Below are 27,975 nucleotides of genomic sequence, written 5' to 3' on the forward strand. Positions count from 1 at the left end.
GAGTGCCACGAACCATGCTCTTTTCCCATCCTTGGGAGGAAAATCAGAGTTGCTTTCCAAGTAGAAGAGTGAAACAATAATCTAACATTTTGCTGTTGCACCAGTAACTTCAGCATTTATTTCGTATTATTGTTAATGCTTGTTTATAATATAAGGATATATTTATGTAGGAAGTAAAGTAGATGAAAACACAAGATATAAATATTTCTGTATATCTGCATACCAAAGAAAATATGTACAGCCACAGATAGTGGTTCTCTGCTGTGTCAGGGCAGGGCCACATGAAGGACTGACACGTTCCCATTCCTTCCTGCTGGGAGTAGCTGCTGATTTCCATGGCTGCACTCCCTACAGCCGGGACCACTCCACTCTCTGCAGCTTCCTGGGGTTGGACCAATGGTTTTGTGGGGGAAAAAGCCAGTGGCATATTTCCCCAAGGACTTGGGCCAATGTGGAAGTATGTCAGTGACTAAGGGTGTCACACCCAAAGGGCAAAGAGATAGAGAGCAGGAGATTGCTTTTTTTCTTTACTTTGCCCCTGGACTTGAACTTCACTTTGTTATTTTATCCTAATGGCTCCACTACTGTCTTGTGGACCCCATAAAGTCCTTCTCAGCCTACCCTCCTCTCACTGCCTCCATGATTCCAGGGGATTTTTTTCATGGCTGAATTTTGTCCAGCCTGGACAAATCAAGGACATGTTTTCCTTCAGCAGTAAGTTCAAAGTCACAGACCTGTGTAGAAGAAAGATTAAAATTAGTTCTTCATTTCAGAGGATTAACCTGAAATCTTTCCACTTTAATCATTCAGAATGGATGATTCCCTGCTAAAAATTAAGTCTTTGGCAACAAAGGCAGTTATTGCTGAAAAGTTGTAGCATTTTCGCTCCTGGGATGGTCCTAATGGAGACTCAATACCTGTGCTAGAAGGCATAGGTAGGTGTGAGCCTTAGTTATTGTCAAACAAATGCTGGTTTTTTTCCCCCAGGGAAAGTTTCTGTATCTATTTCTCAGAATTCTAAGGCCCTTGATGGCTGAACATCACTGGCAACCATAGGAAATATTTTGGAAGAAGATAGCATCCCAAATGAGGTTTTGTCTTCTCAGACAGCATTTTATTGGTGGGGGGAAGTATTTGTGGGTTTGTTGCTTTTCAGGAGGTTCTTTTACATTCTTATTTTTACCGGTGTGATTGTTGCTTTTCCTCCTACCATCTCTCTTCAAGTCTGTGTCTTTACAAGATAAAGGATGTCTAGTCAAGGAAATGTTTTCTCTGAATAGTGCTGGGGTGCCGCTGCCATCTCAACTCCCAGGTGGGCAGAGGAGGGTTTTCATTTGCACACATATCTCTCGACAGTCCTCTCACACTTTTTACAGGTCACATAGCAGCACCAGTGGTATTTGCAGTGGCAACGCTCCACCACTTTGTCCATGTAGGGGTTGTAGCCTCTGCCACAGCACATCAAGTCGCAGCTGTCACTCCCATTGGAAGTCTTGTTGCATTGTCTGGAAGAAGGAAAATGCTGTGAGCGAGTGCAAATTCCTGCAGGGATTCCCAAACCACTGCCCTGTGTTGTTGCTGGGCCTGACAGCTCTGCAAGGCACTGGGTGAATCCAGCACAGCGAGCACCCAGCCAACAGCCCCCTATGCCTGCAAGGGTGGCAAGAGAAGCCCCGGGCTGTACTCACATGACCTGCTATGACACCCAAAATATCATTAATCTCCTGTTCTGCCTCTCAGTTTGGGCCTGGCAGCATTCAGGCTGCCTGTCAGCTGGGCCAGGCTGCTCCTGCACAAGCAGACAAGCAAAGCAATTGGGATACCACCACCAAAAGAGCTAATCATTCCAAACAATCTGTGTTCCCAGGCAGGCTCCAAAATTGTCTGAAAGGAGCTGGAAGAAGATGACACCCTAAAGAACAAACACTGGTATTTGTCCACCACTGCCTAACCTGAAAATGGTGAAGGAGGAACCCTGAAGCCAGATAGTATTTGAACAGACTCCATGCCAAGGATCCCAGGCTGGGAAAAGTCCTGGAGCAGGCTGTTACAGCCACTTTGCAGTACTGACCCTATCAGGAAAATCACAATCAATACTAACAGGGCTGGACTGTGCACTTCTTTCCCTTTGATTTTCTCCCAGCACGGCATGAGCACCTGGGCAGCTGGCCCCAAAACACCCTGAGTCCTGACCCAGGAACAGGGAGTGTGGCAGGAGCACAGGGTAGGATGACAAGTCACCAAATATCACACAGACTGTCACTGCTTGTTTTTCTTCTGCTTTTAATTAAAGCTAGACTCAGTGAGATAAATCAGCTATTGTGTGGGTTCCCTCATTTTGTCTGCTTGCCAGTGAATGGCTTGAGGTTTTCAGAAGCAATTCATGAACTGAGGAATCTCTTTCATTGATCAATTGATTACCATTTCACAGCTGTCCTCAAAAACCATATATCCCATTTCCTAAAATACTCCAAGCTGGGTCACGGGACATGAAAGTGCACAGGCATTGACTTTTGGACGAGATGAACCATGTCATGGAGACACCATTTCTCCATAGACTGGATAGATAACCCAGGATGGAAGTGTTCATGTTTGGTCAGATGGTTGAACTTTTTGGTATGTACCCAACACCATGGGGCTGTGAACTTGATGGAGTTTTGAAACTACTGTAAGAAAGGTGGTTTATTAAGTGGGGTAATTGCTGACATCTCTCCTAAATCTTATTCTGTGTGGCTATTTTGTGACTATTTTGGACAGAAACACTCTAAGGTTGCTTTGGGGCAGGAAAAGGAGAGAGGAGCATAAATTGGACCCTTGAACTAAGCAACTATTAATAGATGAAAACAAATCCATGAAATTTATAGGAATTGCTCATGAGGTAATGCTTTAGGAGAAGTTATGGGATTAGCAAAGTGTTGATATTTTGTTCTTGCTCTTCCTTCATTTTTTCTGCCTCTTGTTTGTTATTCTGATTCACATTCCTCTCCAGGTTCAAAGGCCCCTCCCCAACTCACTCTCATTCGGGAGTGTGTGTAAATATTTACAAGCCTTTGAAAGCCTCTACTGAAGCTGAAGTGTGCAGCCACACTGAATGTGTTTGCCTAACGCTAAACCGAAGGCCTTGTTAATGCCCCTGTGAGCTGGGGCCCCTCCACAAGAAACCTCCAAATGACTCCTCATAAATGTATTAATAAATGCATTAAGTATTCAGGGCAAAGGTTCAAATGTAGGTGTGTTGACATTAGAAGAGGGGAGGGCACTTGTAAACCTTACTCAGCTTTGCTAGTGGATGGAAAGGCTGTTTCCTGGAGGTTCACCTAAGGGAGGATGGGGAGTCTGCAGAAGCATGGTGAGGGATGTGCAGTGCATCCTTATCACTTCATGCTGGGAGCTCACTAAAATGGCCAAGAAAAGGAATATGGGTCCTGACTCCAGCTCGCCACTGTGGACATTCACTCCCCAAACATACAGAGCACACAACAATGATATTTACCCCGTTCAAATAGAGAGCAAAACTCTTCTACCTGCTGTATTGGGACCTGGGATTCTCTCTTTCCCTCCATCCACTCCTGTGGTTTGCCAAAAAAAAAAAAAGTGGATCTAGTAGGAGATACGCCTTCCCATATACCTTCCCCATTCCCCACAGCCTGAAACAAAGACAAGAAAAAAGCAAAATCTAATTAAATAAATCCTCAAGCTTCCCTCAGTTTGGTATCAGGAAAGGGGGACATTCAGAATGGATGGGTTGAATAGCCAAAACAAAGCTTTTGACCCCATCATAAACCTATATGGGCTTCTAGAAAACTTTCCTGACATTGCCACTAAGCAGAGATTTTGTTTTCTGTTTTAAAGCATAGGCCTGGATATGAATTATATTCATCTTTCATTAAACAAGATGAAACAGGTAGTTTCTCAGCCAGTGGGGGAAGACAAAGGAGTCCAAAGACCAGAGTTTAGCCACAGAAGCTGCCCTGAACATTGGCTTTCAGAGCCTAGGGCTGTGATCTCACCAGGCTCCCCACTGATGGGTTAAGTTCAATCTCATTTGTTTTGGGCCTGGTCCAGCATAATTCCAGCAACTCAGAGAAATGCCCTCCTCTTGAGCCTCAGAGAGAAAACATGAAGGGAGGTGATTGCATCTTAACACAACACTGTAACCTCTAGAAGTACTTGGAAGACTGTTGAGAAATTATGCTTCGGCAGTAATCCCAGCCAAAGTTCTGGCTCAAGAACAGGCTTTCACATTGTCTCAGTGCTTTTTTCTTCTTTAAGAAGGGAGAAGGTCAACACTGCTGGCTGGACAAATCCCATTCAATATGCCTGTCCAAAATCTCCCCTTTCCAGCCCTCATTTGCAGAAGCACTGCAATACACCATACAGCTTCATCATGGGGGTGGCTCCTCAGCAGAGGTGCTGAAGGACATCCCAGAACTTCTAAGAGTCTTCCCGCAGAGGAGAGTGGGGATTTTAATTTTAAAAGCTATGGGGAGATCATAGAATTATTTTGGTTGGAAAAGACCTCTAAGATCAATGAAGTTCAACTTAACAATGTCACACAAATTCATTGTGGGTCCCAATTTACTCTGTCCCAACAGCAGATAGAAGGATTAATTTTTTTTTTGTTTGCACAGCTGGCACCTGGGATCCAAACTGGCCAACTCTGTACTGTCACCCACGATTACGACATATGATAACAGGGATGACATACCCACTGGAACCTCACTCCATCAGTCCTATTGATAAGGACTTTTTTACAAGGACATAAAAAAAGTAATTCTGGGGCACAGCAACTGCCTTTCTGGCCCAGTGCATCTCCCAGTGGATGAGGGAGATGCTGTTAAAGGAGTAAAACGTAAATCTGAGCACTTTCTGTAGTCCTTTTTCGCATACACCACCAGCACCTGGGCTGTTGCATTAGGGATGATAGAGAGATGTTCCTTCCTTGACATCTCATCCCGTTGGCTGTGTAATTCTCTCAGCCCTTTCTGACCACAGGGAAACCATCTGCCTTCATGAACTTCAGCAGTCCCAAATCCCAGAACACAGTACTGCTGTGTAATGTTTTTTTCTCTTTTAAATCAAATTCCTCTTTATTTCTTTGGTACCCCTTGCTCCAGTAATATCAAGTAATGCAGCAGTATATAAAAGAAAGAAAAAGAAAAATAAATCAAATCCTTCAGGAGATATGTAACACAATGGACATTTCTAAAAATACATCAAGGTCACAGCTTCATATAAGATTTTGAGGGCAAAATCTTACCTACTTTTAAATTGTGTTCTCATGCACAAGGAATGACTGGAGACTGACACTAAACAACTGTATGAGAAAGAGTTATCAATAGCATATGTCAGTGAGGAGATGTCAAGGGAGATCCTGGAACCAGCCTGTATTTTCATTAATGAGGAGTTGAGAGTGAGCTTCAAAATTTGGGGATAATGCTAGGGAAGAAGGAGTTGAAGACATTTTGTAACAGTGGATTAAAGTGCAAAGTAAGCAACACACTTTGAGAAAGATGCAGCTAAATGTTGGAATGTTCCCAGGGGAGGCAGAGGAGCAGTTCAGAAAGTAGAAAACAATGAAGGAACTGATTTAGAGAAGTATGTAAGAAGGTGTCTTCCCCTCTATAAAAGATAATTGCTACAAGGAGAGAGAAAAAATGTTTTTTATATGCCAAGGAAAGAGGACAAGAAATTATTAGTTTTATTTTAGATTATGTTTAGTTAAATTTTGATTAAGAAAAGCCTAACACTGAGGATAGTAAAACCCTGGAACAGGTTGTTTAGGGAAACAGCTTTTAGGAGCAGAGTAGAGAAACGTCTTCAGTAACAGCCTAGGCAGTCTCAGTTCAATCTTGCTCCTGAAAAGATCAAGGTCTGTGCAAATCATTCCCAGACCCAATTTTCTCTAACTCCAATGCCATTTGGTTGCAGAGGGACTAAAAATGTTTAAGAGAGCTAGATTCATTATCCATAGCAGTTTTACTGTGTGAAATTATTCTTTTCACAAATAAATTTATTATTCACAAACCTGTTCAAGAAACTTTATGATCAAATTCATGTCTCTCAAAGTAGGAAGAATTCAATCTTCCCCACACATTAATTAAACTAATGAAAAAAAAGCACAGCTGGCCCAACTACTGAAATGGGCACCATCTGCAAGCATGTTGCCTGGGAAAGTAGGAATAATGCCTAAATAAGGCAGCAGAAACAGAAAGCTAATGTTTTTCTGACTTTCATAAAATTATATAATAGTTTGGGTTGGAAGGGATCTTTAAAAGCCATCTAGTTCACCTGCCCCCTGCTATGTACAAGGACATTTTTAGCTAGAGCATGTTTCCTCCAGTTCCTCTGGGACACTCACAAAAGCATTATTTGCTATTTCTTAATCAGAGTTTGTCGAATCTCATCAAAAAAAGGGTAGCGCATCCAATAACTGTTCCAAAAACAGCTATCATTGAACACATTATAACTTACTCAAAGCTTGTCTTATCCTGTGCCCTCGCTAAGAGAATCTAAAAGAAGCTGTAAAAAAACCAAACATCAAATGCTGTTGTCTACCCATAACTACTACTCTTCTCCAGCTTCTGCTAAGAAATTTCATTGCCTACGTAATCAAAGAATCACAGAGTGATTTGGGTTGGAAGGGAACCTTGAAGATGATAACACAGAATAGAATCATCAAGGTCAGAAAAAACCTCCAAGATCATCACGTCCAACCCTGGACTCAATACCACCAAGTCCACTTAAACATATTACAAAATGCCATGTTCACTCATTTTTTAAACACTTCCAGGGCTGGTGACTTCCCTGGGCAGCCTGTTTCAATGCTTTACCAATCTATCACTGAAGAAAATTTTTCTAAACTTGAACCTGAACCTCCCTCACTTCAACTTGAAGCCATTTCTTTTTATCCTATTGCTGGTTTCCTTGGAGAAGAGACCGACCATGGCCTGACTATGATCTCCTTTCAGAGAGTTGTAGAGTGTGATAAGGTCTCCCCTGAGCCTCCTCTTCTCCAGACTCAACAATGCCAGTACTCTCAGTCACAGGACTTACTCTAGACCCCTCAAGGAGCCCTTCTCTGGACACACTCCAGCACCTCAATGTCTGCCTTGGAGTAAGGGGAACAACACTAACATAGTACTCGAGGTGCAGCCTCACCAGTGCTCAGTACAGGGGGACAATGTAGTCCAAGATCAGCCTGTTCCAGCTCCCATGCCATGAGTAGGGACACTTTCCACTCATTGTTCCAAGGCCCATCCAATATGGCCTGGAACACTTCCAGGGATGGGGCAGCCACAGCTTCCCTAAACAATCTGTTCCAGTGAACACCCTCACAGGGAAGAATTTCTTCCCAGTATCCCATCTAACCCTGTTCTCTGGCAGTGGGAAGCCATTCCCCCTTGTCCTGTCACTTCCAAGTGTTTTTGTCCGAAGCTCCTCTCCAGCTCTATTGGAGCCCCTTTAGGCACTGGAAGGGGCTTTAAGGTCTCCCCAGAGCCTTCTCTTCCACAGGCTGGACAACCCCCACACTATCACACAATGCAAAGCATATTTTTGGGGTAGCAGGAAAGAAGCGGTATCAAGGGCTGCCACTGAATACTGAAAACTGAGCAGTAGATGCATGCTCAGCCAACTTCATGTATGTTCATATCCAAGAAAGCATACCCACCTAAGACATTTGTGACTAATGTTTTATATTGCAGTAAAGAAAGGATATGTGAGCAAGGAGCCATCACCAGAGAGTGGCCACATTTCTTGCCACAGTGAGTCAGCTGAGGAGTGGTGGCTGATCAACCCAGCTAAGCTGCAGCACATTTTTTGTTGCAGCCTGATTTCTGCAGCCTAAGAGAGCTCCTTCCCACATTCGGCTTGCTTCCAAAACTGCTCTGGGAAAGATCAGTAATAAACAGCTCTGTTATCTCTGCAAGGCTTCAGGGGCTGGATGCTTTTGCATGCATTGCAGAATTTCCCTTTCATTGGATTCATTAAGGAATCTTAAACAGCCTTTGAAACATGATACATTGCACCCTACTTATAAAGAAAATTCATATTTTTGCTTATTTTCTCACAAAAGAGATCTAAATTTTATAATCTGCTATTATTTTTCATTTACTCAAAGCTGGAGCAACTTAACTACTTTGTTAAAAGATGAAAAAATGCTTTTGTCCAAGAGATCTCTGAGAAGGGAACATCTACATTTTTTCCCAGTGGTTGATTTCTTTTATTGAAAGTTTTACTTGAGCTTCACAGATCAGCTTCTTTAGACTTTTCTCCAGACCATTTTTAATTGGTTATGAAAATGTGATGGTGGTATATAAGCACACAGAGTTTGGCTGCAGTCAGTGTGGCAGTAAGTCTTGTTTGCAGAAGACTTGGATACTGCTTGCAAAAATCAGCTCCTTAATCAGCCTTTGAGCACTTCAAAGACGCCTCAAACCTCAGGTTTGAGTTTAGTTCCCTGACTTTGAAATCTGGATGCACCCTGAGCACTTGGAGGCATGCAGATTTCTAAACCATTTCTAAATTTCTACAAGCTAAAGAGATCTGAAGTGTCTTAGAAAATGTTTCAGGCTTGTTCTGAAGAAGGCTTTGAAATCCTTTTAGGAAAGAATGCCAAAAGGCTTTTGAGCAACTGAGGGCACATTTTCTGTGTGGATTTTCATATGGTTCATCTACAAGGTAATTCAATTCCCTTTCCTGCCTGAAAAACACACAATAAGTCTACATAATATGATCCCTCACATTAGAGGGATCACCAATTAGATTATCCCTTCCACCCACCTGGCAGTGCAGGATTGTTTCCTACAGCATACAGTGAAATCCAATACATCCAAGGTGTTGCAACTTAACCATCAGCCTCTGTTCTGTTTCCAGCATGCTATGAGCAAGAACCAGAACTTGGGGTGAAGGAGGAAGAAAAGGACTTTTCCTGGATATGCTGCAAAACTGCTCATTTTTTGTCACAAAAATGCATCAATATGAATATTTTAATCAAGGAACAGGAAAAGGACTTGTTAATGGCATATTTCTCCCTCTGAATCCCTTTGGAGGCAGAAAGCAGGGCTGGAAAACACTGAAGACTCCCAGATTGAAGTCTCCTGGGCTGTGAACATAGGGGACTGCACTGTAACAGTCCAGGCATGGACTGACCTCTGCACCCAGAAAAAGACCAGAAAGGAAATGGGAAGGTGGTTGAAAAGAAAGTAGATCAAATGAGGGACCACAACAAAAAAACCCCTTTTTGACTCCATTGCCATGACAGGCCTTAAAAACAGACTACTAGGAAACAGCAGAATCTATCTCCAGAAAATTTTGATGTGCATAAAGATAAAATGTTCAAATGCCTCCAGGACTTGACTCATAAAATAAAAACATGTTTGAGCTATTCCCATGTGAGCATTTTTACATCTTTCTGGAGTAAGCATGAATCACATTTTGCCATGCCCTCTCTCTAACAGCATCCCTTTTGTGCTCCTTCTACCTTATCCCTGTCATTAGGCATTATCTCTGCAGCCCTGCGGCAGGCTGGAACAGAGCTAGAACATTTAAAATGCATTTAGGCAGCCTTTTCATGAGAGAAAAATTGCAAAGAGAAAAAGGCATCCATGGGAGGAGGAGACTAGGGAAGATCACCTCCCTTTCCCTGCTCCCCCCAGGAAGCATGGACCAATCTTCAAACACACTGTGTGTATTTTACACTTATTTCCTCTACTAATTTAGCTCAGGAAAGGAGTTGCTATGGCTTGTATTACACATGCCAATTTTGAGACACCAGGCATCTTCTCAAGAGGCTGAAAATGGATTGTAATGAAAACAAGCCCAATGACACACAACCTTAACACTTGGCCTGAGTGACGCCTGCAGCTCAGCGTGGGACTATCTCAACCTCCTCCCCTCCCATGGCCATTACCATCTTGCACATCTGAGAATGAGGAGTATTTCTTGACAAGTTCCTTTTGAAAGTCATCCCCTCCTGCCGTAGTATCTTGGTCTTCTAAATCCTCACTCAATCTCACTTACTGTGGACCCTTGGCTGGCAGATTAACAATCACAGCTGTCGTCCAAACAGACGCCTGCAATACACATTTTACTTTCCTCATAAGGAAAAAAATACTTCAGGACCTTGACATATTTTTCATCCCTAGATGGGATAAAAAGTTGAAATCTGCTGTAAAATAAGATTAGATGAAGAAGTCATCTAATCTAATCTAAGGGACCTCCCTATCTCTTGAAAGGATTTCAGCTCATGGAAAATGTTTTACTTGGCAAATCTGTAATGAATTCAGCTTTTTTTTAACACAACCTGTTCATTTAATGTAATTACTATAAAACTAATTTCCAAATAATCTTCACCAATTTTTTCCTTGCAAATCAGAAAGGCACAAAAAAGAGGTCTTTTTCAAAGCACAAATATGTCAAAATCCATACAAATCCACAAAAACCTCACTTCCACTCAGATGACATTTTCCTTCAGAAACCAGTTTCCATACAAGCTTTTCCCCTGCTATTCTCAGTGACTTATAAACATCTTCACTTGATAATTACTGCTCCGCTGCTGGACTGGCAATGAAGATCAGCCTGGTGTTCCCACCACAGACCTGTCAGATAAGTGCTGTTGTAGAGCAGTCCAGCCACTGATGTCAGAGGATACAGGACATTAACTGTCATAAAACATCAGGGGACAAAAAGAACAGACTTGTCTCACTCAGCTGTCTTATCTACAGATCAGCTCTACCAGTTAAATGCTGATGGCAGAATCACAGAATAATTTAGGCTGGAAAAGCCTGCTAAAATCAAGTCCACAGCACTGCCAAGCCCACCACTAACCCATGTCCCCAGTTGCCACATCCCCACACGCATATATTGTTTCTCTTTTCTGCATTTGGGTCATTTCATTTCAGCAAAATCTTCTCTCCACTGAACCATAATGGTCCAAATACCACTATGTCCACTACATTAAAAGGAAGGCATCCCAAAAAAGGCCAGGCACATACTCCTTGCCACTTTTCTGAGCCTCCACCATGACATAACAGAAAGAGCAAAGAAGCATTATGATAACTATCTAAAGAAAGGTAAGCCAACAAGATAGTAACCCCAGAGAGAGATTGAAATCCAGCCGTTGCAGCCACCTAACAGAAATTAGGAAAATTCTGGAAACACACAATTTTTTGGCTGTTGATGAGTCTGCACTAGAGAGATCAGGTGGGTCTGCCCACCTAGAGATACCCAGATTGTTGAAATGTTGAGTTAGTTTGTCTTGGAGGAAATTAAACAGATGGCGGGAAGAGAAAGGCATGTCTGCTGCCTGTGAAAGGGGACAGTATGCTGCCCAGTGGAGGCTGGGCTTGACCATAAGGATCTTAAATCCCTAATATTAATACAATAAATTCCTCTGCAGGGTCATAAACAATACAAACACACCTGGACCTTTAATATACAGTAGAAGAAAAAAATTAAATATCATCTTTGTAATTTTTGTGGGGTTTTTTAAGGCAATCTAGGAACACTGGTTCTAACTGGGTTAATATTTGCCTCCTTAGAGGAGCCTTAGAGTAACAACTCTTCTAATCAGCAGTGACTGCAAGAAATGACTGACACTCAACACAGCATAAAGCAGTTGCTTGATCCTTACAAGTTCCCATGGAGGTGAGCTGCCTGGGGAATTCTGAAATGTATCTTGTGCCTGACTGTGTAATGGAAAATGTGTCAGCAGCCCTGTCTTGGCCACAGCCACCATTAACAGGGTTAGGCATTGGTAAACCATATTGTATGTTAGAGATGTGCTTTACCTGCATGTATATGCCACATCCCCAGTTGCCCATTATTCATACATGTTTCCCTCTTGCCCTTTCCTCTTTGGGGTCAGAGTCCAGTGAGCACCCACTGCAGAGAGTCCTCACCTGTCCTGGGTCCCGTGTGACCCCACTTTTTCATTCTTCATGCAGAAATCAGGTGAGCTCTGCAGGTAAATCAGCTCTGTCTCTTTAACTGGCCTGATATCAATATCCTTTGGCACAAGGTATTTGCGTGTGCCCATGGGCCGATGAACGACCTTGGTGGCAGATAAGTATTTGTTTTTGAGGTCCAATGCAATGTCTTGCAGTTCTTGAAGGCCTTTCCAACAGGTCTTGATAGAGCATGACCCAGAAACTCCATGGCACTTACATTTCATTTCAAGAGAGGCTTTCAAGACCTGCAAAAAGGAATGCAGGAGTTAGGAAATGCCCTTCTCTTACCTCCAAACATCCCACAAGCTTGCTAGTGAAGGCACTTCCTTAGCAGGGACTGCTATAGAAAAGTACTGCTGTTCTCATTTCTGCCCAGGCAGTCTAGAGTATCTGCTTCGCAAAGGGAATGAAATCCTACAGCTCTTTGGTGATCATTATCAGTCCAGGACTACTTTCACAATGGCTCCCTTACAGCCAGAAGACAGGAGAGTATTTTGAATTTTGATCAGATATCTATATTGGGCTGCATTTCCACCCTCTAAATTACTAAGGAGATGAATACCAAAGCATTCCATAAATTGATAATTAACATCAATTTCAACCTCCAGCAGCTTTGGGCTTTGGTAAGAGACATGTCATGGCTTTGTTGAATTCAGGGCCCTCCCACCCCGCCTTTCTGCTGGTCATGGGGCCAAAATAGTCTTTTACTTTGATTCTGCACTGAAATTCTCATTTTGGTGGGACATGGCAGGATGCTGCCAGGAAGGGCTGAATGCACCAGCCATGGCAACACAATGTCCCAAACAAAAACTTGCCCTTTGCAATTGAAACAAAAACTCAAGACATTACAAATATAAAATAAAATTTTAAAAAATCCCAAACCCCGAACAAACAAACAAATTGAATAGTGTGGGAAGAGTAGAAAAAAAAAAAGAGCCAGGGAGGGAAAGTTCAGCATGGTTGTGCTCTGCAAAGGTGGATTCAGCCTGTAGTTACACAGCAAGCTACCAATGAGCTCAGCATGCTCCAAGTTTTGTGTGCACAGGCAGCCCTGGAAGGACCAAACTGTGCAGTACGAGCAGTCTATGGAACTACTGGAGCCCCAGAGAGATGGGTACAGGGGTCAGTTTTATAGCCCCCCCATCCATTTCTCCAGCTGCATGAAGGCCTGCTATAGGGATTTGCACATCAGGCACTGCACATGGTAAGCATTATCCCTCCACTGGATGCAAGCTGTTAAAAGCAACTTGTGCCAGATATGAGAATAATCACTAGCATAGCAGTTTAAAAAGGAAAAAAATCCTCCCTCCTGGCTGCAGGGATGGCTGGAGGCAACTGCTGCTGGATGCAGATGATAATCCTCCACATTTATGCAGCACTTCGCGTGCGCAACGCCCCTGGCAGAGCACGATGGGACCCATCCCTACCACACCTCCTGGGGTAAGCAAGCCAGAGCCAACCTTGGCTGTGCAACAGGTGGCAATGAGACATCCCATCCATGGTCAAACAGGGCTGATAATAGCATTTGGGACTTCCTGAGTCACAGGGTGAGTTATACAGCCACCATTTTCAGCCGGCCAAAGGAGTTCAGAGCAGTCCAGGAGAAACATACTCCTTTCGCTAGCTGATAGAGACACTGAACCTCACCAAGTGACCAACACTGTAGATGATCGTACAAGTACAATAACCCTTGTGGATTTGTTACCTGTCTCCCTACTTCACTGTTGTGCAGATGCATCAGTTTATTGGCTTGTGATCCTGATTTTTTCATCTTCATGGGAGCATCTGAAAATTTGGACCCCATGATAAGACCATAGTTGAGGTTGTCTGCACATCCTCCCCATCGATACCCAGGTCCAGGTGTCTCACCTGGGATGGGACCACAGGAACAGCCAGGGAGGTCCCCGGTAGTGCAGGCTCTGGCAATGGTGTGGCTGATGGCAGCAGCAGAGAGGGCATACACAAATGCTGACTCCCTTGTGCCTGAAAGAGACAAGAACTCCAGCTCAGCCTCCTGGGCCAGATAAATGCTCCCCAAAAAGAGACTCACACAGTCTCTCACAGAGCTGCCAACACACCAACCCACTGCAGCTGAGATGTCCCATGGCACCACTAGTTTGGAGCACATCTCCTAAGTGAACTCTTCAACATAAGGCAACATCCCAGAAGGGCAAGGAGTCACATGAATTCAGGGATCTTGTTCATTGTGGTGTGATCTACTCTTGGAGCATGTGGATAAGCCCTTCCCTGAACTCTCCTGCCTCCTTTTGCTCCTGTGCTCATCCCATGACTCCCAGTGGGATGAACAGACCAGAATGGTGGTCTGCTTTGTAAGAGCTGTGGTAGACCAGGTCTTGAATCCAAGTCTGGGCATGACTGGCACCATAATGATGAATAGGGTCTCAAAGAACAGGACAAGTAGGCTTTGTAGTCCCTCCGTGGCCTCCCAGGAGCAAGACACTTCTTATCTCCAGCACACACACACACACACACACACACACAGAGGCTGACTCTACTGACTCCAGTCCCAACTGAGCCAGCAGTGCTGTTTACCTCTCTCTAAGTCCAGCAGGTAGTTAGGAGCCAGCTCAATTGAAGAGCAGTTCCACCGCATATCTGAAAAAGTTTTACGGCAGGTCTTTATCACTTCCCGTGCTGCCTGAATAATGGTCTGCATTAGCTCCAGGTTGCTGCGGCACAGCTGCACCTGAGAAACCACCAGGCCTTCAAGCTGCTTGCAGTGCTGAGTTTGATTCAGGGTCAAAGCCAAAGGAGTCTTGGACAGACCTCTGAGGAGACAAGCACATGCAAAAAAGCATTAAAACACATTAAAAATTTAATCTTCACATCAACATTAATTTCTCCACTCCCAGTCCAGTTGCCTATGTTCACCTGACTTAATTAAAGCTTTCTGTAAATAGATGTAAAAGCTGGTGAGAAAGATGAGCAACTACGTAGAGTGATTTATCTCATACAAAGTAGGCATTTAAGGTGGGTGGGAAGAAACACCCTTTAGCAGTGTGCAATTCTCTCCATTATTGAGGGTAGTCTGCACGAAACCCCAGGGGCATATGTCAAGTCAACTGGACGTGTAAATTCTATGGGGAAGAATTTTTTGCTGAAGAATGAAGAGCACAGACCTCCCAACAGAGTGAAAAATGACCCATCATCCAGATAAAAGAAATCTGAATTCTCCAAGACTGGCATTTGGGGGGAAAAAAAGCAACGTTGGTGTTATCAGTGTTTTGCATTCAGCATCTGTCTCACACACTCTCAAAGGATTATGCTAAATGTCATGTAATTAATTATGGAAAAAATCCCCTGCGAGCCCTAGGGAAAAATCCCCAAATTTGCAAAACATATGCTTTCACTTAGAGTTAATGCCAAGGGCCTCCACTGATTCCATCACTGTTGCACACAGATAAGTCTGTTTCTCTAGTCTCCAAAAACCATAGTGCAAAAGCTCAGTGGGAGTATGTGCAGAGACAGTACCACAGTCAAATCTGAGAAGGGATCCATGAATACCAGGACATATGCTACCATGGAAGAAAAGAACAGCATCCCAAAGTGGTGGTTCTTCTACTGTCCAATTGCCAATTTTCCAGGTTAAAAAAAGAACAAATGGTGACATGCATCTTACAGGGCTGTGCTCCTCTTCCCTGAGCACCCACAAGGATCAGCAGAAGCCTAGTGTGTAACTCTCTTAGTATCTTTATGGCTTTCTTAGGGTAATCATAAAAGTTATTCATTCCCATAAAACAACCTTCTAGCTGGCTGCATCAATAACTGGCATCTGATTCTGGCAACACAACTTTAACACATATTTCCTTCTCTCCTTGTTAAATGTGTTGGCTTTCAGTTTCATCCCAAGCCATCTTGGTTAGTTTGGCTTATTAGCAAAAACATTTTGGGGTGCATTTCACTTTAGTACTGTAACATCCACATCCTTCAGAAGTTAAATGAGATGGAAACAGAGCTAAAATTGAGTCCTAACAAAAACTGGAGGTATTAACTCTGATCTTCTGTTTTCAGGAAAACATACCTGTGTTCTACCAGTTCCCTCACGTTGGCTTGAACCAGATGCTGTGTATGTAGGAGCTCCTTTGGGGCTGCGCTTAACTGCAAACCCCAACCGCTCTTCCAGCAGGGAAAAGCTACAATCCTTGCTGGGGCTGAATAGGTCTTCACTGACAAATTCCCAGGTGACTGGAGTTTAGCATTTCTGGAAACTAGATAATTGGAAGGGAAACCACCGCTCTGCTAGCTACATAAATACATACATCATACATGTATTTAAAAGGTCTGTTAAACATACTACAAACAGAAGTTCCCACATCTCACCAGTGAATTTTAAGGGAAAGGAAAAAGTGGTGGACTTGGCAGTGTTAAGTTATTGGTTGACTCAATGATCATAGAGGTCTTTTCCAACCTAAATGATTCTATGATTTAAACATCAGAAATTCTGCCCTGTGGTTCATCTCAGTCCTGTACACACTGGTGTTCATGCAATGTTCCATTTGGAGAGGGGCCCATCCAGAAGGCAACTTATCCTGCTTTAGATGTGAACTTGAGCTGGTGGAGACAAAACTTTTTGGTGATATGCTGGGTGTTCAGGTGTCTCAGCGAGATCACATCCTTGAAGGCAGAGACATGAGTCTCTGAATAGTATGACTGTCACCTGACTGCAAACCTCTACAGTGTGGACCACACAGTAGTCCTTCAGGGTCCTTCTTTAACCCATGGAAAGCAAAAAGCCACATCTAGGAAGTAGTTAGCATTTTGTGCTTTTGAGACCTACAGTAAGATACCATCATGACTTAGAAGTAGTCATTTTCTGCTCTGTATAGGAAACCCAGACACCGAGCAGGGACACAGACATCTGAATGGTATAAGCACAGAGCTGAATGAGATATGTCCAACCCCTAGCACCTGACACCAGGCATCTGTGAAAACTTATTTCAGAAAGCCTATCAGCAACTCTCAGGAATAGGCTGAAACACAAATCAGGCAAAAGGCCAAAGCAGCTCATCAGTAATAGAGTAAAAATGATAAATACTCCAGCACACCATGTCCCAGCAGCAAGGGAAGCAGGCAGGGTGTGGCAGGAGAAGTGACAGAGCTTCAAAGCAGGCAAATGAGGAACATTCCAAGTCTCTGAGAAAGGCTGTACTATGAGGCACCAGCTCAGTTTTCTAATCAGAGGTGTTGGGTGGCACTTGAGAGGCCTTGGAGTGTTTTAGCTGGCCCTCCAGAAGGATGTTTATATCTCCTAGGTCTTGCACCACATTTTCTGATCTTTTATAGAAGTCTTCAGCCTCTTTAAAGGACCTAGAAGGCTACATTGAGGTACTTCTATCTCACCATTACAGACAAGTCATGAACAGCAGAAATAACCACCTACAGGTTGGGATGAAAGCAGAATTCAGACCGAAACTCATCCTCAGTGTGAAAAAAGGGGATGTGATGCGATGAGACTGTATTATTACAGATGGCCTGAAGTGATCACCATTAGAGAAGCAGTTTTATAATGCAACAAGAAGGCCATGTACTTCATGGAAGAGGGAAAATACCTTCTGATTGGTGAGAACTCAGTAAATGGCAGCAATGGCTTTTTCTCATAGAACTTTCTCATAGAACTTTCTCATAGCTTCCTGCTGAGCTCCAGGAAGCCTACCAAAAATAAAACTGCAAGATGCAGGAAGGTGTTTTCTGAACATCTGCTAGGCCTGACCTTCACACCTTTGCTTGTGAGAACCTATAATTGGAAACATCTCCAAGCATGGGGAGGAAAAAGTAAAAGGTAATGGAGACGGAAAAGAAAACTCAGTTGCTGTAGTCACTTGCTGAGACTGAAAAGTGCATTTATAAATCACAGATCAGGAATGTGAGAGGCTTCACAGGTCATCTAGTCCATGCCCTGACAACCCAGGTTTGCCCAGTCTGTGTCCTATATTCAGGAATATCTTCTCCACTCCATGTCACTCTAAACCCTCCTCGTGGAAATGCACCACCCCTCCCTGCTTCCTAAATTCTGGCAGCATCAGGGGAGGGATACCCACTGCCTGCAAAGACATTACTGGGAAACAATGTCCATTTGTGGAAAGAAAAATACCCCCAGGAGAGTCTGGTCCATGGTAGGATTTGGTGATGGGTCTCTGTCCTATCTTCACCCAGTCTCCACTGATCACCAGCACTGGGAGGGAAACTGGAGCCAAAGGGGCACAACCATCCTGAAAATCCAGCCCTCAAGGGCATAATTAGTAGAATAGCCTTCATTTTCTCAACTTGGGAAAAAAATCCCTGACAAACATCTTTCTGTGGACTCACACCCTTCATCTGAAAAGGGGATTTTACCTGCTTTCACCCTGGAAATGCTGTTTTTCACTGTTTCCTCCTGATAACATCATGCTCTTCTCTCTTAATTCTCCTGCCCCATCCTTCATTCTCCAGACAACTAAGGGGTGGTTGTTTCAGGTTTTTTTAAATATACATATTTGATTTATCCCTTTAAATAAACAGGGCCTAAACCAAACATCTCCTGCTCTCTATATAACACAGCAGGTCTTTCAATTGAAATTATGGATACTGACAGAAAACCATAAACATAATGGAAATATGCATAGATGATCATGACATTCGTTTACTCTTTTAATTATCTCAGGCAGTTAATAGATTCATTTGAAAACATTAATGCTCTGCAGTGTTAGGTCCTTTGAGAGGTATGGGCCCATTCCTGCATGTCTGGGCTCCATGAAAGGACTTTTCATAGGAGCTGCAGCTTAGGAAGAAGCACCTTCAGATCTCAGCAGATGTCAATGAAAGTCATACATTATTTGGTTTACAAGGTACTCTGTGAGTAGGACACTGCTCCTGGTCAAGCCAAAGGAGAAAAATTCCTTGAATTGAGAAGCAAAACACTGGTGTCCTTTAAAACACATTTGAAGGGTGGAAGAATCTTCTCTCTGGAGGCATCTCCCCACCCTCCCTTGTGTGACACGATCTCAGAAGGTCTCACAAAGGGACTGCTGGTGAAACCGTGAACATCTGCTCCAAATTGTCAGCTTTGCTTTCTGAAAAGGGACTCTTTTTAATGCTTATTCCTAAATGGTTTAATCTTGCAGGGATTTGGGTAAAACAAAAAGATTTAGACAAAATTACATGGCTGTGGAGAGTGAAGTGTGTGGTAAACATTAATAAAGAGAGTCAGAGATTGAGGGTTCTTTTTGTATTTTATCTCATTGCAGGTTTTTAATCTGCAGGACCCTCATTTCCTCAGGTTTTAATCTGGAAAAGGCTTGCAGGGGTGTTACAATACCCTTGTCTAAGCTCCTGGTAGTCAGAAGCAGCCTATGCCCTTGCCACCCTGCCCTGCATCAGTCCCAGTCTGGGGACCACAAGTCCTGGGAAAGACACCACATCCCCTGGTAAATGCTTCCCCTGGTTCTGCAAAGCCTTTTCAAACAGAGAAGTAGGATTTATGTGGTTGAAAAAAAAAAAAAAGGAAGAAAGAGGAGGAAGAGGGAGAGAAGTGTGTGTGTGGGGAAACCAACACTGAAAAGCTTAAAATAAGAGCTGCTTTCAGATATGGTGCCAAATTCAGTGCTGGCAGTAGTGGGCACAAGGCTGTTGACTTCAAGCCCAAGTTTGACTGTAGTCAATGCCAGCAGTGAGCTGGCTCACCGAGCGCCAAGGAAGGCCACGGAGCTTTGTCAACTTTTCCTGAGCTGCCTATGGAGCGAAGAGCAAACTTCAAAGACATGGCACCCCCCTTTCCTCACCTCCAGACTACTCCCCTCCTGCCATCCCCATCCTGCAGTCCTTTCACAGCAGATCATCTAGCAGTCCCTTGCCAGGCAGACAGTCTCCTCACAGTCTCCATATGCCAGCTCCTTCCCACTACTGATTGAAGGAGAGAAGGAGGAGCTGCCAGGAAGCACAAAATCTTTCCATTTTCTCCCCTGCTTTTTTCTGGCTGCAGAAGGGCTGCTCAAGGTTGGTGGGCTGGGGGACATCCTGTGTTCACCAAAAGGTGTGGCTAAGCTACCTTTTGCTTCTGAAGAGCTACGATTTAACCACAGGAATTGTGCAGCAACAGCTGGGAATGGGACTCAGCTGGGGATGGCTCCAGAGCACGCAAGACATGATTGGGTCACCACAATAGGAACAGTCAGAGACTTCCCAAAGTGACCAAGCTCCACTTAAAAAATGATGGTATTCCTAATGCCAGCACTCACTTGTCCTGGGCATATTCTGCAAGCCATGCAAAAAAACCCCAAATCACTTGCTGCATTTGGCTTATTTACAACCACTCTTGCATTGATGGGGACACTCAATACAGAAGGACTGAGGAGATGCCAACCCCTGTGGAGGAAGAAGTGCCTCAGAAGCTACTCTGTGCTTGAACATCCCAACATCTGCAGACCTCTGGGGCATGCACATCTGCCTGCAGCTCCCTCTAGTGCTCATCTATTTTTCAGTTCTACCCAAACAAGTTGCTGCAGCACCTGCTTGGTCAAACCCAAACTCTCCCAGGAAAGCTAAACGGATTGCAAAAGCAGATGGGGAAGTTGATAGAATTGCTAGATGCATTGGCCCTAAGATATGTCATGGAAACCAATTGCTGCCTCACCTTCCCAGCCACTGTGACACAACACCACAAAATGAGTTAACCTCTCCACATACCTGCCTTGCTCTAAGGATGGGAAAGTGTTTGCAAAAATAAGATGCAGGGTCTCATATACATTCATGAGAAAGGCTGCCTCTCCATAACAATCCTGATCCAGCAAAGATCTGGAGCCATACTCTGGCTTTACACCTGAGTAGCTCTCTGGAGCTCGGATGAAAGAACCCAAGATAGGAAATTTCTCCAGCAAGAGAAATGTATACAAGACCAAGAGCATGTATACGAGATGCTGACTGTCCACACACTGTGCTGGATGTTTGGTAGTGCCCAGAACCAATCTCCAGCAGCTGGGGATCTGGACCACAGAACTCATAAAAATAAGCCAAGTAAAATAAAATAAGTAACTCATTTTTTTACCTTCTCCCTGCTTTTACTAATTTACAGGGCATATTTGTGTTACTGAGAAGTCCTAAATGGCTGAAAATTGTGGTTTTCTGCTTCTCCTCCCCCCAAAATTACATCATGCACTGAAACCAAAATTTAATTTCCTATCACCTTTCATATCAGTTGCTCCCTCAACTCCAGGCTGGTGAAACCCACCTCCTTATCTCTCCCTTCCCCTCCCAAATCCTCTTTGAAGCTTGCCTTTGGCACCATGCCTACAAAAATGATGCAGCGGGCAGACTGCTGAGGAAAGTCCACAGCTGAAAACTTCATATAGCACTTTCCTCTTTCTTCATCCCGTCCTTTTTCCCCCCTCTCTGCTCATGAGCAAGAGAAGGCAGGAGCAGATTGCAATTGTACAGCACACAGAATATGAGTCCAGGGCTGTGATTGCAGGTCTGAGGTATTACTCAGTATTTGGTACTCTGTTTGCCAAGAACTTACCCATGCAATTTCTAAGGACAGTCCCTGAGCCCCAAGGAAAAAGAGTGATGGGGAGCGGAGAAAATTAGCCTGTGTTTCCATAGGAAAATAAGGGTGGGGAAATGAAGAGAAAAAGCAAATGAAAGAAAAATCAAACATAATCTTGTGAAATCCCAGCTGCCAGCATCCCAGTTGCAAAGCGTTGTGGACAGGGAGCGCAGGTCTCTGCCAGGTTTTAAGCAGGTGTAAGGGGAGCTCAGTGGTGCATCTGGATGCAGTTCATGTTCATGCTTCAAATGCCACTTTAATCCCAGCTTTCATCTTCCCCACTTGCTTTTTGATTGGGGGGATATGTCTGCTGGGAAGGGGGAGGAGCAGCAACTGTGGTGTCTTGCCTCCAACTGCTTCTCCCCCCACTCATCCCTGAAAGCAACCCTTGCAGCTTAACCACTTAGTGGCCAAAAGGCTGCTTTTGACAGCAAAGCTATTGGGGACCTTGCCCTGCCTCCCAGCATTTTTTCATGTCTATTGCTTGTCACCATACTATCAGGTTCCCTCTGGAGCTCATTTCACCCCTGCCCTTTGGAGGAACCCAAGCCCTTCACTCATGATACAGCACCTTGCCTAAAGAGCGATACCCATGCCAAGCATATGACCAAGTCCCTCCAGTCAGTCATGGTTCTACACTTAAAAGCCCTGCTGAACCAGGGTGCCACAAAACAGCTTTATTTCTATGCTGCATAGGAAAAAAAGGTTGCAAAGGAGTCCCATGGACATGTTGCTAAATGTCCTGTAGAACAGAGATGCCTGCCTTTCCTGGTGCGGGATATAAGCAGAGCTGAGAGCCAAAATACTGGAGGAAGCTGGCAGAAAGAAACAGCTCGTCTATGTAATTGAGCTCTGCTGACTACTACAAGGTGTAAAGCCAAGACAGTGAAGAGCAAACCAGATCCTTACTTTCCTCTACTTCCAAGATGGTCCTTAGAGTATGGAGACAGCAAATGAAAGATTATGGACTGGTTTGGGTTGGAAGGAACCTTAAAAAGCATCTAGTTCCTGCCTTCCTTCCATAGGCAAGCATGCCACCTTGAAAGATGCCCTAAAGTAGGTGATTATTCCTCCCACCTGACCGTATGCATTTAAACACCCTATGGAGAGATTCACTCTGCTTCTCTTTATGGATATGAAAGGCAGATAGTGGTGTGGTGTCTAGCAGCTACCTGCAGTACATGGCATCACCAGAGGCTTTAACTTAACATTTCTGTTGAATGTCTCTGTTCGGAGAAGATGAATCGCCATCTGGAAGATCCTCTCTTCCCTGACTGCATGATGGGCAGTAAAAGTACTGGCTTCAACAGGATACCTTAATTTGTAGATAACCAAATTTAAGCCTTTAAGAAGGGTGGCATGAATAGAGCTTCAAATGACAATGATTGGAACAGCAGAGTGGGAATTAGACATAGCATGAAGCCTGTGGCAGACAGAGCAACAAAACAGGAACCTCTTGTCCCAGTTTCACCACCTAGCCCAAAGATCCTTGCCTCAATGCACTACAGAGTCTTCCTGGCATTGTATGTTATTGTGCCTTTTCTTTTACAGAAGATGCTCATTTGAGGCAAACGCATATTCCCTTATTTATTTTGTGCCCAGCTCCAAACCCAAGTAGAAAAGACAGATCACTCATCAAGGACATGCAACCAGATTGGTGGTGGAGTGGCTTGTTTATTTATTTTGCAGTAAGCAACTAACTGATTGCTTGCTTAAGCAAAGAAATGAGACAGTGATGTTTTCACTTTGCAGTGACTTTACCTCCAAGGAAACTCAATCCCGATGTGACCACAACCCTTGGTATTTCTTCATTCTCCTCCCCCCTCCTTGCCTCATTTTTAACGCCCTTCACAAAATCCAAAGGTTAAAAGGTCCACAAAAAACCTGTGTTATCTGTCAAGCATCCTCTGTGGTTGGAGATGGGCAGCATTATCTCAGCTGCCATCCCTGCCGCTCTCAGTTCCTACTCAGCATAACCAGTGGTCCTGGTGGGAGAGTTTCCCAGCATGGCAGGAGCTAATGCTAGAAACTTCATTAAGTGGCTCATGTGAGCATTCAAGTGTGTGCCTTTCCCTTGGTATCAATGAGGAGGAAAAACCCCAAATGAGCCTAAATCATGCATATTTTAGTAAGAAGATGGAGACATATTGTTAGCATAAGCTTATAGTACACACACTTGAAATCAATCAATGCCTGGAGAACTGCAGTGCTTGCTGCTCTTCAAACAGCTTTACAGCATGCCTCAAACAGCAGTTGTACAAAGGGGTAAGAGACCAGCAATTCATTGAAGACCAGCAAAAACATTGAAAATGCAGAGATAGAGCCAGGTACTTACATCCATTTTATCCCATAGCAAAGCCCTGTCTGCAGAATCAACAATAGAAAACCAGCTAAGAAAAATTGCAGACTTGGCTTCATTTTCTCCACTTTCTCCTGCTTGCCAAAGGAAATCACCTTCTCCAAAGAAAAAAAAAATTAAAAATGAGTTTTTCTAATATTTTGTGCAATGTATTTTCCTTCAGTTGGGTGTTGCTCGTTCTTGGAAATGAACAACCTGAAAGGAGAGAGAGAAAGAGCCCAAGCTATGGTTAACTCTGAAGTTCAGCGAGTCACTGCGAGAGAGAAATCTATTATCCAAATTGCAAAGGAGTGGTTTATGAATCACAAAAAGGTTTGGATTATCCCTTCTGAGTCCCCTCCCTTGCCAAGCCTTGATACAACCTTTTGAGTCAACAGGCAGACAAACCGTATGGGTTGAATTACACAGTTATGGTCTGATTGTGTGTTTCCATTTAACCCTGCATGTGGCAAGACTTTATTTGCTGTTTCACTTTAGTGGGGTTTTTTTCTCCCCTTCTCCCAAAAATTTGTGTAACTGCTCAGGAAGAAGAAAAAAAAAAGATAGATCTTTAGACTAGCCCAAATCTTCAGCTATTCATCTCTCCCTTTCCTCTCCCCAGATTTATTTTTCCTCTCTCTTTTTCTGCAGAGAAGACAAATTATAAAAACCACATTTCCCTACTTAATGTAGATGCCCTTGCCCTGCAGATGTTTCTCTCTGATCTGTTACAATAAATGTGTTTCGCTCTTTACCTTTTGCTTTTCTTCTCACCTCATTAAGTCTGCCTCTCACTTCTTCCAAGGCCTTGGCACCTGGAGCTCACCGAAAAGACTGCAACTTTGTAAACATAAAATCCCATTTTTTTGTCTCCAGCGAGCAGCCTGGAGGAGACAAAAAAGGTCTCAAGGATTCCCCCACACTCCTTTTCTTTTTGTTGGTTTTTTCCTTCTTCAGGCCAAACAAATAAACAAACCAGGTGCAGGACTTAAATACTGTCTCCAGGGCATGGCTTGCTTATTTTAGCAGCGGTAATAATAGCAGTAAATGGGTTTCCCGTCAGTTACTCACTTCAGACACTTCTCCAGGCTGCTTTTTGTGGTCTTAGCAGTGGTTTCCCATCCCATGAGAAAGACAACAACAAAATAAACGGAAAAACCTGCCCACCACATTGCATCTCTGGAATCCCACAGCCCATCGCACAGCACACTGGCATACCCAAACTGTAACTGTGCATCTCCCCACATCACACCCTCAAAGGGGTTTGAAAATGGCTGGAGCAGTCGGCTTCACTTTGGGAAACCACTTACCCTGGAAAAAGGGTATCCTACCAGATCCCCAGCTCTGGATTTGTCCAGCTGCAGCTTTCTGCCTCAATATCCCCATTTGGGGAGCAACTGGGTTGGGGGGAATGAATATTTCTGAGTGTTTTCTCTGCCATCTGCAGCGTATTTTTCTATTCAGGCTGCTTTTTGGCTATCCCAACCCCAGTGCCTGGTGTAAAGGGTTACTAGAGGAGTGCTGCTTTACAAAGGATTTTAATAACCTCTAGGGGCGAGTTCCTGGCTCCCTTGAAGTTTGAGACAAAACTGACTGCCTACAAGGGAGGCAGGATTTCATTGCCATGGATTGTTTTTCTTTAATGCCCACTTGGATTTGGGTTTGATGCATCCCTTGAAGGCAGTGCTCCCACAAGCATCCAGGCATACATACTTCTTGTTTCAGAATATTTCTGTGTCTTTTAATCTTTGGGAGCCCTTTTCTTCCCACCACTCCACAAGTACACTGGAAACCTTCAACCCTTAATCCTGCCCATGCCTTTCAGTGTCTATTTAGGTATTTCAGACCCCTTATCTCACTCCCATGAACTGCTGGACAACACAAGAGTCAGGTGTAAAATGTTTTAGATGGTCTAAAACCCTCTCACTAAACCTGACCAGCCAACACCATTCTCTACTTCCCCCCTCCCTGCCTTGAAAAAGTCACAGTTAGGGGTTTTTTCAGCCCCTGTAGAGGAAGAGAAATTATCTAATTCCCCCATACCTACCCAAAGAACTGCAATCTTTGCCTGCAATTGCACCCCTTTTATTGGGAGAGGTAATAATGCCTTTTTCCACTCAGTCTAGCAGTGGTTACATTTGCAAGAGCAATTTGTACGGGGAGGGGAGGGACACACTTTCAGGCAGATGTGATGTTTACAGCTCTGTGAGCTCTGGGTCAGTGATCAAACCAACAGCAAGTGGCCTGTGGACTCCTAAAAACAGGAGCTGTTTTTAACTCAAAGCTCTCTTTTTTCTTCATCTCAAGGCTGTTTGCAGCCAGCCCCACCCTGGCACACAGAATACACTCCCATCAGACACCTCCAAGACTCTGAACTCAGAGATGGGAATAGGCAATTTTAACTGTATATAAACGTGTGAGTATACAGCTCACATTTTTCCAGTTTTCCCATCCAAGAAACAAAGACATCCACTTGACTCTGCTGCCAGCCTGCAGCTCTCTCCAGGAGTACAGCAGCCTGATTTAGGGGTAGCACATCCCTAAATGACCTGCAGTGAGGACTGGGAGCAGAGAAAAGGAATAGAGGGTGGTGGAGCTGATTCCAGCTGCCGGGTGTCACCTGCCTCTTGTTGTCTTCTGCATCTCCCTTCTCCCCTGCAGCCCCTGGGTGTCCCCACTACCCTGCAGCCTCCCGGACTCCTCTCTCCGCTGCAGCCCCTTGCATTGCCCTTCACATTTGCAGCTCCAAGGCCCCCCTCTGCCTTCAGCCCCTGGGTCTCCAGTCTCCCTTCCAACTCTTGGGTCTCTCCTCTCCCCTGCAGCTCATCGGGCACGGGTCTCTCCGCCCTCTGGGTCTCCTTCTCCCCTGGGTCCTCCCCACTCTCTTGCACTCGTACTTCCCCTCGCCGGGTCTCAGGTCTCTTAATTCAGCCTCCGAGTCTCCTCCTTCCTTGCATTCCCTCGGGTATTCCCTCTCCCTTGCAGTCTCCAAGCCTCCTCTCTCTTGCATTCCCCCGGTTCTCCCTGCCCCATGCATCCTCCCGGGTTTCCCTCCTCCTTGCAATCCTCCGGGTCTCCCCTCTCCCTTGCATCGTCCAGGTCTCCATTCTCCTTTGCAGTCTCCAAGCCGCCCCTCTCCCTGGCATCTCCTAGGTCTGCTTTGCAGCCTCTAAGAATCCTCTCTCCCTGGAACCCCCCGACGTCTTCCTCCTCCCATGCATCCCCTCGGAATTCATCCCCTCTCCTTGGAATTCTCTCCACGCCTCGCAAACCCCTGTTCTTGGCCAGCCCCGCACCTTCGGCGTTTCGAGGAGCTCCGCCGAGACACTGTCCCCTTCCCACCCGTCCCGGCAGTGGCTCGCACCCCCCTGCGGTCCCCGCTTACCTCCACCCGGGCCAGGCTGCGCGAGGACCGGGTCCGCTCTGACGGGACGGCCCCCGGAGCCGCCTTATATGCGGCCCCGTCGGCTTTGATATGCGGAGTGATGTCAGCTCGGATTAGCATAACAAAAGGCTCCGCGCCCCGCGGATGCCCCCGCGGGCAGGGCCAGGGCTCCGCGCGGCTCCCTCCCCGCGCTCCATCCCGGCACAGCCCCTCGGGAGCGGGGACGGGCGAGCGGGGGGGCCCCGGCCGAGGCCCCCGGGGATGGCGGGGACTCGGCGGGACTCAAGAGTGTTATTCTAATGAGCGGTTAATGATTAGCAATCATTAGCAACAAAAACAGCGAGTTGGTGTTTTCGCCGGAACGTGAGCTTTCCCGAGGATGCTCCGCTCTCGGAGCTGAGCGACCGCTGCCCGGGAAAGGGACAAGGATATTTGTCGCGCTCGGGGCTGTCAGTTAGATTTGGTTCTTCTGCGAGGGTAAGGAACCCGGCAGTCCCTCAGCACAGTCGTACCTCACCACTTCCTGCTGTCGCCTGCAAGTTCCACAGCCTCTTCTCTGATCTGTCCGTAATCGGTGGAAAGAGAAGATGCTGAGGTCTGGTTTTTGCTTTCAGGTCAGAAGCAGAGATAGAGCCAGGTACTTACATCCATTTTATCCCATAGCAAAGCCTTGTCTGCAGAATCAACAACAGAAAACCAGCTAAGAAAAATCGCAGGAAAGAGCAGATGTTGAGGTCTGGTTTTTGCTTTCAGGGTTCGGGGT

The 27,975-nt window shown here is 44.8% G+C and overlaps 1 protein-coding gene across 5 annotated transcripts; it reads right to left on the reverse strand.

The window, feature by feature from the left end:
- Window positions 1–87: 87 nt before the first annotated feature.
- On the reverse strand, window positions 88–27,975 carry WNT11 (Wnt family member 11). 5 transcript variants are annotated; one of them, XM_019283959.3, is made up of 8 exons: window positions 27,213–27,975; window positions 23,825–23,943; window positions 14,505–14,740; window positions 13,821–13,934; window positions 13,657–13,736; window positions 11,904–12,196; window positions 3,525–3,569; window positions 88–1,505 (listed from the first exon to the last, which is right to left on the reverse strand). In XM_019283959.3, the coding sequence occupies exons 1-8, from the start codon at window positions 27,330–27,332 to the stop codon at window positions 1,331–1,333; spliced, it is 1,182 nt and encodes a 393-aa protein (XP_019139504.1). In that variant the 5' UTR covers window positions 27,333–27,975; the 3' UTR covers window positions 88–1,330. The 5 variants fall into 5 exon arrangements, with proteins under 5 accessions (XP_019139504.1, XP_010394065.1, XP_010394068.1 ...); XM_010395763.4 differs by having other exon boundaries at window positions 13,657–13,934; XM_010395766.4 differs by having other exon boundaries at window positions 13,657–13,934; window positions 23,825–24,043; window positions 27,213–27,296.

This window comes from Corvus cornix, chromosome 1 (assembly GCF_000738735.6).
Source record: "Corvus cornix cornix isolate S_Up_H32 chromosome 1, ASM73873v5, whole genome shotgun sequence".
NCBI lineage: Eukaryota > Metazoa > Chordata > Aves > Passeriformes > Corvidae > Corvus > Corvus cornix.

Excerpts from the sequence above, each read along its gene's own strand:
- WNT11 (XM_010395763.4), bottom strand. The coding sequence starts at position 27,332 with ATGCTAATCCGAGCTGACATCACTCCGCATATCAAAGCCGACGGGGCC. Across the intron at positions 23,944-27,212 it reads GCAGCCTGGCCCGGGTGGAG|GTGATTTCCTTTGGCAAGCA; the intron begins GTAAGCGGGGAC and ends TCTTTGGAGAAG. Across the intron at positions 12,197-13,656 it reads ACAGTGAAGTAGGGAGACAG|GTCTTGAAAGCCTCTCTTGA; the intron begins GTAACAAATCCA and ends TCCTTTTTGCAG.